The sequence below is a fragment of the Eptesicus fuscus genome, chromosome 10 (genome assembly GCF_027574615.1).
Source record: "Eptesicus fuscus isolate TK198812 chromosome 10, DD_ASM_mEF_20220401, whole genome shotgun sequence".
NCBI lineage: Eukaryota > Metazoa > Chordata > Mammalia > Chiroptera > Vespertilionidae > Eptesicus > Eptesicus fuscus.
In genome coordinates this window covers 53,937,426-53,953,565 of record NC_072482.1, presented here as the reverse complement: position 1 = coordinate 53,953,565, position 16,140 = coordinate 53,937,426, and the positions used below count along the sequence as shown (strand labels likewise).

The window sequence follows — 16,140 nt, the reverse complement described above, 5'->3', positions numbered from 1 at the left end:
AATTCAAGTCTCTTGATATTTTTGTTGACTTATCTCTATTTTTGTTGTTGTTTGTATACATATTTTATATATTTTGAACAACAGCCTTTTGTTGGTTATATGTCTTAGAAATATCCTGTGAGTCTTGCTTTTTCACTATCTTAATGATATCTCTTTTTCTTCAGTTTTCATATTACTTTTTATTCTTTGTGAACATATTTTACCAATAAACCATTTACTAGAACATTTAATCCGAAACATGAAACATCTACTCACCTCATTTCTCAAACATCAATTTTGTCCTCTCACATACTTTTTTTTAATTCTGGTAAAATACACACACACACACACACACACACACACACACACACACACACATCACATCACATATATTCCCTTTAAGGAATTTTTAAGTGAACAGTAATCTCTCTAACTTTTTCATTATATTCACCCTGTAATCTTCTGTTGATTCAAAAAAGGCCCCAACAAATATTTTTAATTAAGTTAAAGAAAATCTATATTGAGGGAACTGCACTTCCTATTTCTCACAGCTTTAACCACTGGAAGTTCATGAACAATGAATTCACTTCACTCTTCCTGTTGGAACACCTCTGCTGAACTTGTGAACAAATCGTGGAATAAAGAGTTTACTTATCAATCCCTCAGCGTTGTGGATACAGTCATCCTCCCTTCCATGGTTGGGCTTATCTGCTCAATGGGGCTGGTTGGCAACATCCTCATTGTATTCACTATAGTAAGGTAAGGCTTCTCCTTTCCCACATTGTAGGGACTTTCTGTACTCCCTAAGTGAATCCTTTTCTCCTTGCAGGATTTTTCTTAGGGAAATCAGGTTTGGAATATGTGCTTAAGATAATTAAAAAAGATTCTACAGATATTTTTTTTATCATGTATTAAGTAACATCTGAGTTGCAGGTCTCAAAATGGAAAGACCTAGGCCAATGCTTACTGCTGAGTTAGTGATTTTTTTAGAGCTATGATTCTCAATCTCAGCTACATATTAGAATCACTGGGGAGCTTTTAAGAATCTTAATATACAATTTCACCCCAGACCAGTTAACTCAGAAACTCTGGAGGTAGAGCCCAGGCAGGGGTTGAAACTATGAAGCAACCATTTTATTTTCTGGCAATAAGAGTTATCCTAAGAAATTGAGCTGGTTTGGCTGGTAAGAAGAGTCTCACTCACTTGGGCAAGAGAAAGACTCTACTTGATCACCGATAGACTTAAGCAGTCATAGACAGTAGGCTGTCCCCCTCAATACTGACTACCTTGAATAGGCCAAATGAGAGACATAGTGACACTGGGAAGCAAGCAGTGAACCAACATATGACTTTGCCGAAGGAAGACTAAGAACATACATGAAACATATATACTACACACACACACAAAAAAAATAGGCTTAAGCAAGATGAGCCTCCAGAATAAGATGTTCTATATGACTTTTTTTTAAAGTAAGAGGTGATAGATGCATTAAGTGGGTGACTATAAAGTAGTGAGACTAGATCATCACCAGTCTATTATACTTTAAACTTAGAGCAGGTCAAAGGAAACCAGATTAGAAAGTCTAGGAGGAAAATTGAGCCAATTATAACATTTCCCCTTTTATTCTTCAGGGAGAGACTAATGAACTCAACCCCTTTACTCAAGTATTCTCCATAGCCACGGTGGGCCCTGGAAAACTATTTCAATAAAGAAAATGACATTTTCCTCCATTGATTCCCCACCTCCATGTCTTGAACACGTCTTTCTTCCATCTACAGAGAGGCCACTTGAAGTGAACAGAGACTCTGTAAGAAATGGTCTGTCTCCCAATAAATAAAAAGTTCCTGCTCTGTCAGTCCCTGCCTTCAACTCCCTGTCAAGGCAACTAATTCATACTAAATCATAAATTACTCAGACACCTTACTTTTTAACCCGCCCAATGGTGCCTACATTTTACACAGAGATTACAACAGGGACAGTCTATTAACCTGAAGGAACACTAATAGTCAAATGGTGGAATATAAGCTGCTAAGAAGGGAAAATGCTCAGAACAAGGCCTCTTTCTTCCCCCTCACCCCCCAGCTTAAATCAAACTAGTAGTTCCCTTTGACCTATCCCTCTACGGTTTCCATGAAGTTGCAGTCAGGCTGTCCTCTAGGGCAACAGTCATCTTGGCTGGGGCTGGAGCATCAACTTTCAAGGTAGCCCACTCACGCACCTGGCTGGTTGGTGCTGGTTGTTGGCAGGAGGCCTCAATTCCTCTCCAGGTGGACCTCTCCACAGAGTTACTTGAGTATTCTCACAAGATGGCAGCTGGCTTCCCCAGAGAAAATGATCCAAGAGAGAGCAAGGAGAAAACTCCACAAGTTTTTTATGTCCTAATTTTAAAATGTCAGACACTGTCATTTCCACCATATACTATTCGTTAAAAATGAGTTACTAAGTGCAACCACACTCAAAGGGAGGAAATTGGGCTCCATGTTTTGAAAGCAATATCTAAGAATGTACAGACACATTTTTAAACCACCACAGTTAGCTCTTAGGCATATAGTTCAAACTATTTAAATATACCAGGCATTTGTATGTACACTTGTATAAGTTTCCCTTTAACTTTTAAAATCCATTTTAGCAATTGAAAATTTGTAACAGGTGACATACATTGAAGAAGGTGCATAATGTCAGTCTTCAGTTTCCGCCCATTTCTTTCAGGTCGAGGAAAAAAACTATTCCTGACATTTACATCTGCAACCTGGCTGTGGCTGATCTGGTCCACATCATCGGAATGCCCTTTCTTATTCACCAGTGGGCCCGGGGAGGAGAGTGGGTATTTGGGGGGCCTCTCTGCACCATCATTACATCCCTGGATACCTGCAACCAGTTTGCCTGTAGTGCCATCATGACGGTAATGAGTGTGGACAGGTAAGTGAAGAGACTCTGTAATATCTAACATAATTCAGAGGTGCCTGTGCTTCGTACTTTAAGCAACATCAGAGCTGGTTTGTAACAGCAAGGCTCCTCTTCCTTTGCCTGTCTTATTGTAGAACTGATTATGTAACAATATTTGTTCCCATTTTCACAGAAGTCTATTTTTAATGGAAAGCTTAAAACACTAAAATCTTTTTTCCAATCAATCTTTTTTACCTCAGTTTTATTTACAACTCACTACAATATAAAAGGATTTCAAAATCATGCGAAGTTGTCAACTAGAATGAATGCCCCCCCATGATTCTTGGAATAAGGAAGCTGAGGCCCCAAGAAGTGAGGGTATTTGCTAAGGGCACAGAGGGAGTCCATGACAGAGCTGAGAACTGAAGTGGGTCTCCTCACTCCCTGTCAGGGCTATTTCCCATATGTTCAAAGTCTCACACACTCTTTCTATTACCTAGCACCTAATGGAATCAATGGAGTAGATATGGATTCCTACACAGATATAAGGAAACTAGAGGCCCAGTGCACGAAATTCGTGCACAGGTGGGGGGAGGGATGTGTCCCTCAGCCCAACCTGTACCCTCTCCAATCGGGGACCCCTCGAGGGATATTTGACTGCGCGTTTAGGCCCGATCCTGACGGGATCGGGCCTAAACGGGCAGACGGACATCCCTCTCACAATCCAGGACTGCTGGCTCCCAACTGCTTGCCTGCCTGCCTGCCTGCCTGCCTGCCTGCCTGCCTGCCTGATTGCCCCTAACCGCTTCTGCCTGCCAGCCTGATCACCCCCTAACCCAGTGATGGGCAACCTTTTGAGCTTGGTGTGTCAAACTTCGCCAAAAAACTGAGCATAACTCGGGTAGTGTGTCACTTTGAGGAAAAAACTAACTCCAAGACTCTAGTCGCAAATGTTTCATCCTCAGGAACAGCAAATGTTTCATCCTTGGCATGCAGCCGCGTGTCATCAGAAATGGCTACGCGTGTCAGTGCTGACACGCGTGTCATAGGTTCGCCATCACTGCCCTAACCACTCCCCTCCTGGCCCAATTGACGCCTAACTGCTCCCCTGCCGGCCCAATTGCCAACTGCCCTCCCTTGCCAGCCTGGTTGCCCCCAACTTCCCTCCCCTGCAGGCCTGGTCACCCCTAACTGCCCTCCCTGCAGCCTGGTCACCCCTAACTGCCCTCCCCTGCCAGCCTGGTCTGCCCCAACTTCCCTCCTCTGCAGGCCTGGTCCCTCCAAACTGTCCCCCCCTCCCCCCCAACTGCTCTCCCCTGCAAACCTGGTCCTCCCCAACTGCCCTCCCCTGCAGGCCTGGTCACCGCCAACTGCCCTCACTTGCATGCCTGGTCCCTCCCAACTTCCCTCCCCTGCTGGCCATCTTGTGGCAGCCATCTTGTGTCCACATGGGGGCAGCCATATTTGACCACATGGGGGTGGCCATCTTGTGTGTTGGAGTGATGGTCAATTTGCATATTACTCTTTTATTAGATAGGATATCCTGGTACCAGGAAGACCATCTTTTACACTCATCATTATGCCTGGTTAATGCAAATGCTGCCATTTTACATCATTAGCAATGTATTCTACTGTGAGTTGTAGTGTGCCACAGCCATATCACCAACCATGTAAGCTAATGTTATTTGAGAAGATGAGAGTGATGGTGAGTACTTACAGGGCCAATGAGTGGTGGAGCCCAGTTCAGACCCAGGCTGTCTCTAAAGTTGGCAGGTGGCTTATAATTATCTCACCATCTGGCCTCTTTCAGAAATATGCAAGCCAGGATGAGCCCTACATCATCCAGATGCCAAGACTTCCTATCAGGTCTTCCACAAACAGAAGCAAGTCCTAAAAGAAGATGTAACACACACAACAGGAATTGTCTCAGAGAGCAACCCACCTAAAATCTCAATCCACATTCTTTCCACCCGACCCAGTTCCAGCACACTTGAACCCAAGCCCCTTGCTCTGATCTCCCTTGCTTCAAATAAATCACATAGTCTAATTTAGTGTGTGTGTGTGTGTGTGTGTGTGTGTGTGTGTGTGTGTGTGTGTGTGTGTGTGTTGTTTATTCTCTAGCTTTCCCCTACCCCTCAAATATAAATTCCACAAAGGCAGGTTTGATCATCGATATATCCCAAGTGTCTGTGTAACAGGGCCTGGCAAGTGGGTGCTCAAAAAACATTGATGAATGAATGCCCATCAGTCTTGAGGGCTGTGTTAAATTTCCTGGGTTGATCCAGGACTTCTTCCGGAGCTCTGACCCTTTTACTTGTCCAAGTGGGCCCTTGAGGTGGGAAGTTATAAGTAGTTCTTCTGATGGATAAACAAACCATTGGCAAGGCTGGATTATTATTCAGACATGAATAATAATAGTAATGTTTGATGCATTTTTTTTTATATCTTGCTGCTTTTCTGCAAAAGAATCCTCCAAATATAGAGTGTATTTCTCAAGTCATAATTAACATCACATTTTTTAATCAATGTACTGTGTAGGTCAGGATAATTCACCTGATGCCAGCCAATGCTGACAGTGCCTTGAGTAAAGCCTGGCCAGCTTGACAAGGTCCCGACACTAGAGAGAGGGCCCTGCACAGGGCAGGCCACTGAGAAAAGCAACCTAAAGTACAGGCCTTCCCAATCACAACACCATTCCTGGAGATAATAAAACCTGCTTTATACACTGTACACTGAATAAAGGAGAGTACTGGCTTTTCCTTTAACTGTACCTCTTCTGTGAACCTCTTACTCTACAACCTCTACACCCAGCAAAACTCTGCTTTTCTAAATACCTTTCATTCCAGGTCTGAACACTGTTTTTCATCCTTTAGCTTTTAGTTGCCTCTTAAAAATTCTTCTTGGATTTGCTATAAATCCATTTGATATATCAGGATTTCAAGTTTGATTAATGATTGCCCTTTTTTTCTGGATCAAAAATGGAAAAAAGAAAAGAAGGAAGAAAAATACTTCACTATAAAATGAGCCCATTTCCCCCTCTAGCCTGCAGCCTAAGACAATTTGCAATTGTCTACACTAGTCATGTTTGTTTATCCTCGCTGTGATTTGTCTGAACTGAACTCCCAAGTGCCTGGGGACTCTACTGAAAAGCTATCTGAGCAAAATGCCTGTCCCATGGCTTGAACCTCTCCCTGCTGGGGGGCCCTCCCTCCTGCCAGCGCACTTCCCTCTTCCTGCCTCTACATCAGTAAATCCTACGGGGCAGAGGGCCCCTGCCTCTCGGAGGAAATCCCTGTTCAGAGACCAAGTTTTATAGAGCCTCATCTACAAGGATAGCACCTTTGTAAAGAGAAAGTTTGCAGGGCAAAATTTTACCCTCCTCAGTGTGTTTGTAGAAGTGACAGCTATTTCAGAGCATGGTCTATTCAGACTTGCAGGGTCAAGAGTTGTTTTCTCTATAGGTACCAGCCAGCTCTTAAAAAATACTATAACTTCCTTTTACCCTGATAGCGGTATGCTTCAGGGAGAGTAATAATACTAATAATTTACTCTTGTCATGGACCATTCATTGTTGGAGCTCAGTGCTTTTATTGATTATTCCCAAACCCTTTTTAACTGGCTTTGCAGGTACTTGGCTCTCGTCCAACCATTTCGACTTACAAGTTGGAGAACGAGGTACAAGGCCATCCGCATCAATTTGGGCCTCTGGGCAGCTTCCTTTATCCTGGCGTTGCCTGTCTGGGTCTACTCAAAGGTCATCACGTTTGAAGACGGCGTGGAGAGTTGTGCTTTTGATTTAGCATCCCCTGACGATGTGCTCCGGTAGGTTGTTCCAACTTAAGAAAAATGGAGTTGAATTAAGTTATGAAGTGCTTCAGCCTCGTTGTCTGCATGCCTGTCCTTGGGGATCCTCTCCCAGACAGTCTTCCCACTTAGTTACCTGCCTTCCATTATCAAGTTGATCTAAAAAGATTTTGAGTTTAATAATGTAACTTCAGTGGGCACAAATATATCTAAATATGGATTTTAAAGATCCCTGTCAGCCAGACACAGCAGAAAGACAGCAATCAAGGGAGGGACAGAATTTCAAAAAGGGTCTCAGAGTTCCTGAGATGCACACCTTATTAATATGCAGTTGGAATTTGGTTGAGTTGTGTCCCCGCAAAAGATACATTGCCCTCAGCATCTATGAATGTGACCTTATTTAGAAATAGGATCCTTGCAGGTATGTCAAGTGAAGATGAAGTCATATTGGATTAAGGTGGACCCCCTAGCCAATGACTGGTGTCCTGATAAGGACAGGAAGGTTTGAAGATACATAGAGAGAACATATGTGAACACAGAGACAGAGATTGGGGGAATGTGTCTACAAGTCAAGGAACCCCAAGGATTGCCAGAACCCACCAGAGGCCGGGAGAGAGGCAGGGAGCAGATTTTCCCTCAGAGCCTCCAAAAGGAACCAGCCCTGCTGATACCTTGATCTTAGACTCTTGGCCTCCAGTTCTATAAGACAATACATTTCTATCTTTTTAAGCTACCCAGTTTGTGGTAATTTGTTACAACAGCTGTACATAACTAATGCAGACACTAACACAGGCATTTCTTACATTTTAATTTGAAAAGAAAAAGTTAGTCAAAAAAATTTCTATTTGAAATTTTCAACATAGCATTGAAGTCTATGACTAAACATTTTTTGATCACCTACTAAGCACAAGGTACTGTGCTAGGTACATTTTACATACATCCATACACTATCTCAAGTCAATATGGTGGGTTTCTTTGCTCATCCACCACTTTTTTTTTCTTTTTGCAGGTGAGAAATTTTATTTTGTAAAAGATTCAAAACATTATAAGCTAGTTTTGCATGTTGATGTAAATGGAGATATGAGCTGGAACAACCCCTGGTGTCCAAATAGTTGTTCTAGCTATTGGCCACCATCACATATAATTCACTTTAAGTACTTAGTGAGTTTGGGTAATTGTCTTCTTCCCTTGCTTCTTATTTGAAAATGTAAATATTCCCCAGAGGATTATCTTATTTTACTATTGATAGATACCTCTGGAGTCCAACACATATTCAATTTTTAAACTGGCTTTACTACTCACAGAAGCAAATAGAACTCCCCTGGTTCTCAGAGAAATTCTAAACTTTATTCTTTTTTTATTATTATTGATTAAGGTATTATCTGTGTGTCCTTATCCCCACACTCATGCCCTCACCCCCCGGTGTCTGTGTCCATTGGTTACACTTATATGCATGCATACAAGTCCTTTGGTTGATCTCTCTCCCTTACCCCCATCTTCCCCTACCTTCCCTCTGAGGTTTGACAGTCTGATCAATGCTTCTCTATCTCTGGATCTGTTTCTGTTCATTAATTTATGCTGTTCATTATATTCCACAAATAAGTGAGATCATGTGATATTTATCTTTCTCTGACTGGCTTATTTCACTTAGCATAATGCTCTCCAGTTCCATCCAACACCCTTTCTTGATTAAAAAAAAAAAACCCTCAGCAAAATGGGAATAGAGGGATCATACCTCAACATAATAAAAACCTTATATGATAAACCTACAGCCAACATCATACTCAATAGGCAAAAACTAAAACCATTTCACCTAAGAACAGGAACGAGACAGGGATGGCCACTTTCACCACTTTCACCACTCCTGTTTGACAAAGTACTGGAAGTGCTAGCCATAGCAATTAGACAAGAAGAAGAAATAAAAGGTATCCAAATTGGAAAAGAAGAAGTAAAACTATCATTATTCACATATGACATGATACTGTACATAGAAAACCCTAAAGACTCCGTCAAAAAATTATTAAACTTAATAAATGAATTTGGAAATGTAGCAGGATACAAAATTAATGCCAAGTAATCTATGGCATTTTTATACACCAATAGTGAACTTACAGAAAGAGAGATTAAAAAAACAATCCCATTTACCATCATACCAAAAAAATTAAGATACCTAGGAATAAACTTAACTAAGGATGTAAAAGACCTGTACTCAGAAAACTACAGGACACTTAAAAAGAGATAGAGGAAGATGTAAACAAATGGAAGAACATACCATGTTCATGGATTGGTAGAATCAACATCATTAAAATGTCCACACTACCCAAAGCAATCTATAGATTCAATGCACTCCCCATTAAAATATGAACGGCATATATCACAGACCTAGAATGAACTCTCTAAAAATTCATCTGGAATAAAAAAGGACACTGAATAGCTGCAGCAATCCTGAGAAAGAAGAACAAAGTAGGAGGAATCTCAATACCAGATATCAAGCTGTATTACAAAGCCACTGTTCTCAAAACTGCCTGGTACTGGCACGAGAACAGACATATAGACCAATGGAATAGAATAGAGAACCCAGAAATTGACCTAAACCACTATGCTCAATTAATATTTGACAAAGGTGGCAAGAACATACAATGGAGTCAAGACAGTCTCTTCAATAAATGGTGTGGGGAAAATTGGACAGATACATGAAAAAAAAATGAAACTAGACCATCAACTTACACCATACACAAAAATAAACTCAAAATGGATAAAGGACTTAAGATAGGAAACCATAAAAATATTAGAGAAATCCACAGGCAGCAAAATCTCAGACATATGCCAAAGCAATATCTACACAGATACAGCTCCTAGGGCAATGGAAACTAAAGAGAAAATGAACAAATGGGACTACTTCAAAATAAAAAGCTTTTGCACAACAAAAGAAACCATCAACAAAACAACAAGAAAGCCCACTGCATGGGAGAACATATTTGCCAATGTTATCACCGATAAGGGTTTAATCTCCAACATTTACTGGGAACTCATACAACTTAACAAAAGGAAGATAAACAATCCAATCAAAAAATAGGCAACAGACCTAAATAGATACTTTTCGAAAGAGGACAGAAGGAAGGCCACGAGACATGAAAACCTGCTCAAAGTCACTAATCATCCAAGAGATGCAAATCAAAACGACAATGCGGTACCATCTCACACCTGTTAGAATGGCTATCATCAAAAATCAACAAATGACAAGTGCTGGCAAGGATGCGAAGAAAAAGGAACCCTTGTGAATGGCTGGTGGGAATGCAGACTGGTGCAGCCACTGTGGAGAACAGTATGGAGTTTCCTCAAAAAACTAAAAATGGAACTGCCATTTGACCCAGTGATCCCACTTCTAGGACTATATCCCAAGAAACTAGAAACACCAATCAGAAAGGATATATGCACCCCAATGTTCATAGCAGCACAATTCACCATAGCTAAGAGTTGGAAACAGCCTAAGTGCCCATCAGCAGATGAGTGGATTAGACAACTGTGGTACATCTACACAATGGAATACTATGCTGTGGTAAAAAAGAAGGAATCCTTACCATTTCCCATCCACTACTTTTAAACAGATGGGTTGCTTGGGCATAGACATAGCCCAAGAGGGCTGAAGGTAGGGGTCTGCAAGGCCACAAATCCAGTAAAAGCAAGCTCCCAATGAGTGCAACACTGATAGGATTGATTATTTATTCGTTATTTCTCCCACAAGCATTGGCTGCATGCACAGACAGAAACTACTGGCCAATCTAAAGGTGAAATGATACTTAATTACAGACATTGACAGGTTAATATGGACCTCAGCCTCTCTAAAAGAAGAGCACAACCTGAGGCTCACTATCTGATTATAGGACTTTGGTCTGTGTCAAAGAAATATAAAAGATGAATTATTTTGCACTGACAGCTGCTTCTTCTATTTTTGGTTGGTTATCATAAAGAATATTCTGAGTTTTTGGCCTCTGTTGTTCCTCCTGGAATTAAATTCTTACAGCAAAATGGAATTTCTGTGCTACCTCAGAGTCCTTCTGGTCCCAGGTTCTCTCTCTCCTCTCTCCTCTCCCCTCTCCTCTCTCTCTCCTCTCTCCTCTCCCCTCTCCCCTCTCTCCTCTCTCCTCACCCCTCCCTTCTCTCTGCTTTTCTCTGCCTCTGTCCACACCCACCCAGCCTGAGCTTCCTTCCTTCTCCAACACCTGGCATTTGTGCAAAACTGGAATTGGCTTGCCTGAGACTTCCCCCTGGCAAAGCACTGAGGAAAAGACTGGCGATTTTACAAACAGGCCCTTTGAGGCCATCTCAATCCTTGGCTACAAGGATGGGCTGTACAGCTCAACTGTCCATCTAGGTTCAAATCCCCCCTCTGCCACTTACTAGCTGGCTAATCTTGAGCAAACCACTTAACCCCTCTGTGCCTTAGTTTCTTATTCTGTAAAATGTGGATAATAATGCCATTGTACTAATGGGATTGTACAGATTCAGTGGGTGAAAATATCTAAAGCCCTCAGATCATGGCCTAATACATAGTAAATGCTATCTGCTATTGCCTGATGTTGCTAATAACACTAAAGATAATAATAATAATAAGTATCCTTACCCATTCCATACTCAGTAGTGTTGGCCTTGGCTGCTGACAAGATATGCATCAGTGTCAGTGAACAAGGAGGAAAACACCCAAAGATGCTCAATTCTTTCCCTGAAGGACTTTTCTCCTGGGCCCTGAAAAATCAGAGAATCATGCCTCATAAACTGTAAAAGTCAGTGCCTAGCATTGTGACTGTAACAGGCATGTCTTCTCTCTCTCTCTCTCATTTTACAGGTACACCCTTTATTTGACGATAACAACTTTTTTTTTCCCTTTGCCCTTGATTTTGGTGTGCTATATTTTAATTTTATGCTATACTTGGGAGATGTACCAACAGAATAAGGATGCTGGATGGTAAGTGTTTGCCTTATTTCTCTTGATTTATTAAAAGAACAATGCATAGAAAAGTAACACATGGGTTCTCTAAGGCTGTTGAATACTACCCCTTTCACTGTGTCTTCTATTTCTGCCTTTATTGTTCTTTTGTTTCTGTTTTGTTTTAATTGCTAAAAATATCAACATTATGAATAAATACAATGATAAATTTCGCTAAACTCTTGCCATTAAGTACTTGGAATCTGAGTCCTTGTTCTAATGTACTCCAAGGAGCTGTTTTATTTATTTTTTCTTCCTGTCTTTCATTGTTTCTAATAAAAAGTCAAGACTAAAATAGTCCTCCTTCAGAAATATACAAGAGCATATTTAACTTAGTTTTGTTCCTAAAAGTGGGTAATCGAAATGATATGATATAAACTTTCTGCATGTTCCTCTCAATATTATTTTTCCCCAATGACGGCTTTTCAAATATTTAAAGTTTTGAATTTGAGATCCTGTAAGAATACTTTATTTTTATCATAGACATGAATAATATGTTAATAAAATATATTTTATGTTTTAAAAAAAAGAACAATGCAGAGATCCTAAGACGTCTACAACAGAGATTTAAACAGTAATCACTTGACACATACTATACTTAGATATATAGGCGTTAATGTCTATATGAGGCATTTTCTGAAAATAAGACATGTTCTGGATCAGATATTTGAGGGTCTGTCAGTGATAAATGTTGAAATTACTGAGGTAATATTTTCATTAAAAAATGTGAGCAGAACTCAAGATTCTATTTAAAGAATAATTTTATATTTGTCATCAACAGTGTTATTTAAATGTTTTACTTGTACATTTTGCAGACTTGTGTACATATGTCAGTATCCTAGATGATGTGTGTAACTTCAAATTTTTGTTTTAATTTTTTAATTTATAGAAATATCTCATTGGTATTTGAATACTTAGGACAATATTAATTAGAACTAAAGAAAAACAAAGACTTACATAAAGACAATAAACTAGGGGAAGACCTTTAAAGATACTTGTCTCTAAAACCACATGAATAAATATAAATTATTCTCTACTTGAAACTGTATATAACAATTTGTTTAAGTGCATAAGTCAGTGTTTTATAAAACATGTTGGGTTAAAAATTATTAAAATTTGTTCTTAGACTAGATTGTTGTATTTGTTTTGAAAAGATGAGATTCCTGGGTTTTACACACATACCACATATGACACTATAAAGGATTTTAAAAAGAATAGGTGAACAATTTATTCACCATTGGTCAAAATTTGTGGCAAACCTTGGTACCAAAGGTTTAAATGGTCTGTTGGCCCATGACATTTTTTCCTACTTAGAATTTCTTGAAATTCTTTGGAAATTTTACATTCTTCAAGCGTGGTCTATTTAGAATGGGAAAGGGAAGCAGCCACAGTTATAGGGGGGAAATAGCTCCTAAATGTATCACAGGGAGTTGAGGTGGTGGGAAAGTTAAAATGGAATATTAAGACACTGACAGCTATTCTTTCTCATTTTATTCAATCATATATTTATATCAGCATAGACTCATGTATTTGATACTTTGGACTTAAATGCAATAGTATGTTATTTATTTTGTTTCTTAAAATCTTCCAGCTTTGGGAAAATTTTAACAGGAATGAAAAAAATCATTTTACAATGCTCTGAATAAGTAAGAATAAAAATGAGCTTCATATTGCACTGCATCCATTCTCAACTGTCCAAAAAGTTCTAGGACCCCATTGCCCTGCAGTTTCTAAGGTTTTTCATGTTCTATCCTAATGTTGCCTTTGCAGTTACAATCCCTGTGTCCCGAGGCAGAGGGTCATGAAGCTGACAAAGATGGTACTGGTGCTGGTAGCAGTCTTCGTCCTAAGTGCTGCCCCCTATCACATCATCCAGCTGGTGAACTTGCAGATGGAGCAGCCCACGCTGGCTTTCTATGTGATCTATTACCTCTCCATCTGCCTCAGCTATGCCAGCAGCAGCATTAACCCTTTTCTCTACATCCTGCTGAGTGGAAATTTCCAGAAACGCCTGCCTGGACTGCGAAGGAGAGTGATTGAGAGGGAAAGCCACAACATGGAAAACACCTTGAAATCAAGCTTTTAGGAGAGTACCTAAGTCAGCAATCACCTCGACGGGCATGTCTAAGTTACTGGTATTATTAGAAAGGCAAATGGTGACTCTTAGTAGCATGGAACAGAAGGGTAACCATTCAATGCAACGAGTGTAATATGCTACCTTTAGTAAGATATGAAATATGTATCTGCACTTGAGAGTAGGGAATGGAACAGTCTAAGATACCCAACTCCATGGTTATGGGTGTTATTTCAGCATGTTATAAACTACTCACTGATAAAAGTGTCCATCCATGACCATCAACTAAAAACTCACCAAGAAATCTGTGTTTGCCATCCACACTTTGGTCTCACTGTAACAGTGCCCTTGAGATTCCTAGGAGGGGGAAGGGGGTCACCTTACAATGAAGACTTAAATTTGGCCATTTTTTATCTACAAAAATGTCAATTTCATGTGGTACAATCAAATATCTTCAATACTCAGTTTTACCTGTTAGCATAACAGTTACCATGTATAAGATTACAGGTAACAAACCTGTGAAGTAAGTATTGCCTCAGTTTGCTAAGTTCAGAAAGGTTAAGTGATAAGCCTAATGCTGCACAGCTACATAAGAGCTGGGCTGAAATCCAGGTCTGCCTATTTTTGTCTTTTTACTGCATTACCTTGGCAACCTGTACCTATCATTAAGGAGGAAACCACCAAATAATTTTGGATATGGGGGTTGCTTTTTTCTACAGCCCCACAAGGAAAGAAAATCTGCAAAATATCAGTTGATGGTTGTAAGCATATTCTTTTGCATTTAGCATTGTTCTCATACCTACAAATTATAGACACCAGTATCTCCATTTTAATAAAGGTATTCTTCAGGATGTTAACATATACTTAGTTATATAATTTTTGAGTTATAGTACATGTTTGTTCAAGGGTACAAAAGTAATTAGCTCTTAAATGTGTGGGTGTTCACATATGTTATATGTATCTACTAGGGGCCCAGTGCACGAATTTGTGTACCTTAAAAGGAACTGTGGGCTGTGAGGCTGTGGTGGGCACAGGAGCAGGTCTCAGCCCATCCTCCATGCCCCTGCCCAGCCCCTCCCACCACGGCCCCCAGTCCCCTGTCTGCTAGCAGCCCTGCTCCTGCCGCTGCCGCTCCCACACACTGACACACTGACAGCACCAGCCCTGCTCGCACCCACTGATGGCAGAGAGCAATTGGGGCCGGCGCCAGCATTGGGTGTGAGAGGCGGCTACTGCCCCGATCACCCCGCAGGAGCAGGGGGAGGTGGAGAAGTCCTGAGGGACGATCAGGGCCAGCAGCCACTGCTAGCACCCAGTGATGGAGCCGAGCAATCGGAGCCGGCACCAGGCACCAGCAGCAGGTGCAAGCAGCAGCTCCAACGCCTGCAGCAGGTGCAAGTGCTGGGCACTGGGCGGGACTGCGGCATGTGGGAGCAAATAATTTTCAGTAACCACCAGAGGCTCGCCCCAATGACAGCGACTGGCGCCCCGCCTTGGTCTGGTGCCCCCACTCACCTGCTCCACCATACCACCGTGGCCAATGCCCACCATGTTCAGCATGTGCCCTCTGTTGGTCAGTGCACATCATAGCAACTGGTTGTTCAGTTGTTTGGTTGCTCAATTGTTCTGCTGTTTGGTCTATTTGCATATTAGGGTTTTGTATATATATATATAGATAGATAGATAGATAGATCTTTTCCTTACTATATCAAAGTGCATGTTTGATACATGCACTTTGATATAGTAAGGGGAAAAAATGCTTTTAAAGCCTGTATTCTCAACAAAGGTAAAGTTTTTTATTTTGTTTGTGAATGAAATCTGTAAACCCACCTCCTACATCTAAATACATAAACCTGCTTGCTCCAAGGACATCTGAAACTTATTTTTTTAATATATTTTATTATTATTTTACAGAGAGAAAGGGAGAGGGACAGAGAGTTAGAAACATCGATGAGAGAGAAACATTGATCAGCTGCCTCCTGCACACTCCCTACTGGGTATGTGCCCACAACCAAGGTACATGCCCTTGACCAGAATCGAACCTGGGACCTTTGAGTCCGCAGGCCAATGCTCTATCCACTGAGCCAAACCAGTCAGGGCTGAAACTTACTTTTAATCAGCCCTTAATATAAAAGTCACAGAGTCCAACTTTTTTAGCAACCTAATCTCCATTTTTATATATTGTCAAGACACTTGACTTTCAACCCAATGTTATTGGTTCTAGGTATTTTAGAGGGTTCTTTGTAACAATGTAGATCTAAATGCATATCTGGATGAAAGGTTGTGTAAACAATGTGAAAACTACACGCAGGTCATATCTGAGGTGTTTTAGTTCTGTAACTGAGATCTGGAGAGCTACCCAGAGGCTGGATGCTCCTTTATCATTTTGATCAAAAGCTGTGTCATGGC

General features: G+C 40.8%; 1 protein-coding gene across 1 annotated transcript; it reads left to right on the top strand.

Annotated features, from left to right (window-relative positions):
- Window positions 1-556: 556 nt before the first annotated feature.
- Window positions 557-13,743, top strand: MCHR2 (melanin concentrating hormone receptor 2). Its single transcript, XM_008153176.2, has 5 exons — window positions 557-738; window positions 2,690-2,899; window positions 6,494-6,688; window positions 11,517-11,636; window positions 13,428-13,743. The coding sequence occupies exons 1-5, from the start codon at window positions 557-559 to the stop codon at window positions 13,741-13,743; spliced, it is 1,023 nt and encodes a 340-aa protein (XP_008151398.2).
- Window positions 13,744-16,140: the final 2,397 nt, after the last annotated feature.